General features: G+C 42.0%; 1 protein-coding gene across 1 annotated transcript; it reads left to right on the forward strand.

Annotated features, from left to right (window-relative positions):
* Positions 1-285: 285 nt before the first annotated feature.
* LOC147457047 (uncharacterized) lies at positions 286-3,876 on the forward strand. The gene is made up of 4 exons (XM_086513265.1): positions 286-724; positions 815-1,126; positions 1,289-1,766; positions 3,552-3,876. The coding sequence occupies exons 1-4, from the start codon at positions 286-288 to the stop codon at positions 3,874-3,876; spliced, it is 1,554 nt and encodes a 517-aa protein (XP_086369391.1).
* Positions 3,877-4,326: the final 450 nt, after the last annotated feature.

Here is a 4,326-nt window from a genome sequence, read left to right on the forward strand (position 1 = left end):
GTGTGTAGATGCTCCCGTGTCGTATGTGACACGCCTCCAAGAACTGTGAGCCGTTCTTTGTTGTGTAGACAACCGCAAATCAGCACTCTGGAAGTGTAGATATCCTCAACACTTGCAGTCATAGGCCGAAACCCCAAATTTGCAGAGTTGGATCTGCACCCACCAGGTTTTTACAAAAGAATATGTGTACATACCTGGCGGCCTGCCCACTTACCTGGGCGACCACATTGGGCTTTATACCCCAACATTAACGTGGAACGAGATGCAGAAGTGTGGATCGAAGCCATGGAGGGTTATTTTGAAGCTGTGGAAACTCATCCGCAGAATCAGACTATGCTTGCCATGTTCCGACTTACCAGAGATGCCAAAATATGGTGGAAACAACATTGCCGGGACTCCGTCATTGTTGGATCTTCTCAGTCATGGGAAGAGATTAAGACTGCAGTGACCGAACGCTACTTACCGCCAGCTCATAGGGCCATCAAAATGAACGAGTTTTTCTCACTCAAGCAGCTACCCTTGACTGTAGAGGAGTATTACTCCAAGTTCGTGACTCTGAAGAGATATGCGCCAAAGATGACCTTGGAACAACAAGTGGCCAGGTTCTGCCAAGGTCTCATTGAACCATTGAACAGTAGATTGGAAGCTCTTAGACCAACAACATCGCAAGATGATTTGTTAAGAGACAAGCCGTTAGTTGTGGAAATCATGAAAGCTGCTCAGGGCAGAAGAAATTACTTAGCGAAGAGGGCCAGACCGAATAATTAGGATAACAGATCGACAAACCTTGCTTATCAAAATCGTCCTGTGGTAGCTACTTCAACTGCTACTGAATTTCCCAATGTGTGCTGCTATGAATGCCAAGAGTACAACCATTATAGAAACAAATGTCCCAAAAAGACTCGTGCATTCAGTGCAAATGTAATACCTCTCAATGCCAACGGTAGAGGTCAACCGAACAATCATGGAGGACGAGGAAGAGGAAACAGAGGACGAGGACGTGGTGCAGTTGGACAATCGACTGTAGGAGATGAAGCAGATGAAAGGGCAGTGCTGCATGCTGATATAGATAATCCTACTGCTCGCCAATTGTTTGCCGTAATTCAAGCTCTTGGAATGGGCCAAGGTGATAAAGTTGAAAAGGTGATAAAGTTGAATTCCTCATAGACTGTGGATTCAAATCTATCTCCTAGATGCATGAGAAAGTTAAAGCTAAGCTAGTATCCTGCAAATAGACTAGTAGTAGAACTAGCTAATGGGAAGGAAGTGTTATCTCAACATTTCGCAGGCTTGATAGATTTTGAATTAGGGGGTTTTGCTACTTCTGCGCAGTTCCATACTTTACCTTTAGGAATTTATGATGGAATTTTAGGAATGGACTGGTTGAAAAAGAACCAAGCCCATATTCATTGTGCTCAGGGAAACTTTACGTTCATAGATAACCTCAGGAATGTAGTTCTAGTTCAAGGGAAAAATGGGATGCCCAAGGTTCATTTAGTTAAAGCCAGTAGACTTCTAAAGGGACTTAAGAACGGACAGCAGATTTACATTGTGAAGCTTAACAAGGTGAAACAATCTGATTCAAACTTTCACCCAGAGTGGTTGATAGAATATGCCGATGTTTTCCCAAAAGAGAACTTGACCAATCTGCCACCGTATCGTGAAGTAGACCATGAGATAGAAACTATACCAGGGTGTGAAACTGTTTCTAAGAGACCGTACAAGATGTCTTTACCAGAAGCTATAGAACTTAAAGAACAACTTAGGCAACTGACCGACCAAGGGTTCATTAGACCTAGTACTTCTCCTTGGGGTGCACCAGTTATTTTTCAAAAGAAGAAGGATGGATCCTTGCGGCTATGCATAGATTATCATGGACTTAACCAAGTGACTGTCAAGAACAAGTATCCAATTCCGAGAATTGATGAATTGTTGGATAGACTCCATGGATCCAAGATCTTTGCAAAGATTGATCTTCGGTCAGGATATTATCAGATCAGTCTCAAAGAATCAGACATACCAAAGACAACTTCTAATACTAGATATGGGCATTATGAATTCACAGTTATGTCCTTTGGTCTTACTAATGCACCTGCAAGCTTCAATTGACTAATGTAGGATATCTTTAAACCTTACTATGGATGACTTTGTCCTAATCTTTTTTGCTAAGATTTTGGTTTACTCTAAAGACGAAGCAGAGCATGAAGAACATGTCCGAAAAGTGTTGGAAATTCTACGTCAGCATCAACTTTATGCTAAGGAAAGCAAATGTACTTTCTGTACTCCCCAAGTTAGTTATTTAGGTTTCATTATATCCACTGATGGAATTTCAGTTGATCCGAGAAGATCAAGGATATAGTGGATTGGCCTCAACCTTCTTCTGTCAGTGAAGTCATAGGATTTCTTGGAATTACAGGGTGGTATAGGACTTTTGTCAAAGATTATGCTCTTATTGTAGCACCTTTGACGGGACTTCTGAAGAAAAGAATGCAAAGCGATTGGAAAGCGGAGCACGAAGCTAGTTTTGCAGACATAAAGAGATATTTAGTGCCTTCTCTTGTTTTATCCTGTGGTTGAAGAGTGCCTGTCGTTCTCCAAACTATCTTTTCCGAGGAGTGTGATGGAGCTACTGATGATGGCTCACACTCCTCATTCAACTTGGATAGATAAAGACTGGGAGCTCGAATGGAGCAATGAAGGCGGGACTTATTACATCAATGCTTCGAAGTTGGGATGTCTTACCACAGACTTAAGGAAACTATGCTGGGCAGAGGAATTGAGAGTAGTTCAATTGTACTAGATCTTGGGTACAAACTCGAGTATCACTGTTCCCACTTATCCAGGAGGCACGGGGAAACCCTTGAACGAATGGGTATGGGAGAAAGTGGTGGAGATAATTCCATATCAAAGGATCAAGACTTTTTTTATTCCTCAGAATACCCCTAAGAATATGCATCTTGTAATTTACTTCCTGATTTCAAATGAGTATAGGAACTATTATACCAATCAGCCATCGTTTGTATCACCATATTCCAAGTCAGCCAGCTATGTGGATTCTTTAGATGCCGCAGAAATTTTTCAGAATGTAGGATGGGATACCCTAAGCCTTTTTTGTAAGGCTATCCTTGTAAATATTCACTTTATGAATAAAGAATCAAGTCTTTTGAATTGAGTATCTTGCTCTTGTGTCTATTCTGAGTTTAAATCTTAGTTGTGTGATAAGTCTTTGAAATTATTAGTCTACCGATCTTATGAAATCATGTGGTACCTGCTTCTGCTCTTTATATCACGATTCAGGAGAAAAAAAATTCTTCTCAAGCAAGCGCAACCCCCCAACTTCAAAGGTTAAGGGGTTAACGTGGAACGAGATGCAGAAGTGTGGATCGAAGCCATGGAGGATTATTTTGAAGCTGCGGGAACTCATCCGTAGAATCAGACTATGCTTGCCATGTTTCGACTCACCGGAGACACCAAAATATGGTGGAAACAACATTGTCGAGACTCCAACATTTTTGGATCTTATCAGTCATGGGAAGAAATTAAGACTGCAGTGACCGAACGCTACTTACCGCGCCAGCTCATAGGCCCATCAAAATGAGCGAGTTTTGCTCACTCAAGCAACTATCCTTGACTGTAGAGGAGTATTACTCCAAGTTCGTGTCTCTGAAGAGATATGCGCCAAAGATGACCTTGGAACAACAAGTGGCCAGGTTCTGCCAAGGCCTCATTGAACCATTGAAAAGTAGATTGGAAGCTCTTAGACCAACAACATTGCAAGATGCTTTGTTAAGAGCCAAGCCGTTAGCTGTGGAAATCATGAAAGCTGCTCAGGGCAAGAAAGCTTTGGGCTGCTTTTACCAGATGCAAGCTGCTTAGGGCAGGATATATTCAACCTGGCTGTGGTAAGAAAGCTCTGGGTTGTTTTTACTATATGCAAAGGGAAGGCCTCTCTCTAATTGCCTGGCATGGGCCGAAATAGTAGGAGCAACAAGTTTTTCCAAAGGACGCATGCATGAGAATCAAGGAATTTGCCAATGTAATATTTGTTGCCTGATCATTTTGTAATATGAATTTTTAAAGTGCTTCTCCAGCTGAGTGGTTTTACAGCTCTGAAGCTGAGTTTGAAGCTCATCAAGTAACCCTGGGTGATCCAAGCTATTATCAGGGTCAAGAAGGAGTGGAAACCACTCTTTGCCACTTCCATCGGCTGACAAGGAACTGCAAGGGAAGTATGCATCATTACTCTAATATTGTTAGTCAAGGGTTGTTGCAAGAAATTGTCATGCTTGGAAATGCCTTGGTTGATTCATATGCTAAATGTGGTGC

Source organism: Adiantum capillus-veneris, chromosome 5 (assembly GCF_014529385.1).
Source record: "Adiantum capillus-veneris isolate H3 chromosome 5, ASM1452938v2, whole genome shotgun sequence".
NCBI classification, from domain to species: Eukaryota; Viridiplantae; Streptophyta; class Polypodiopsida; order Polypodiales; family Pteridaceae; genus Adiantum; species Adiantum capillus-veneris.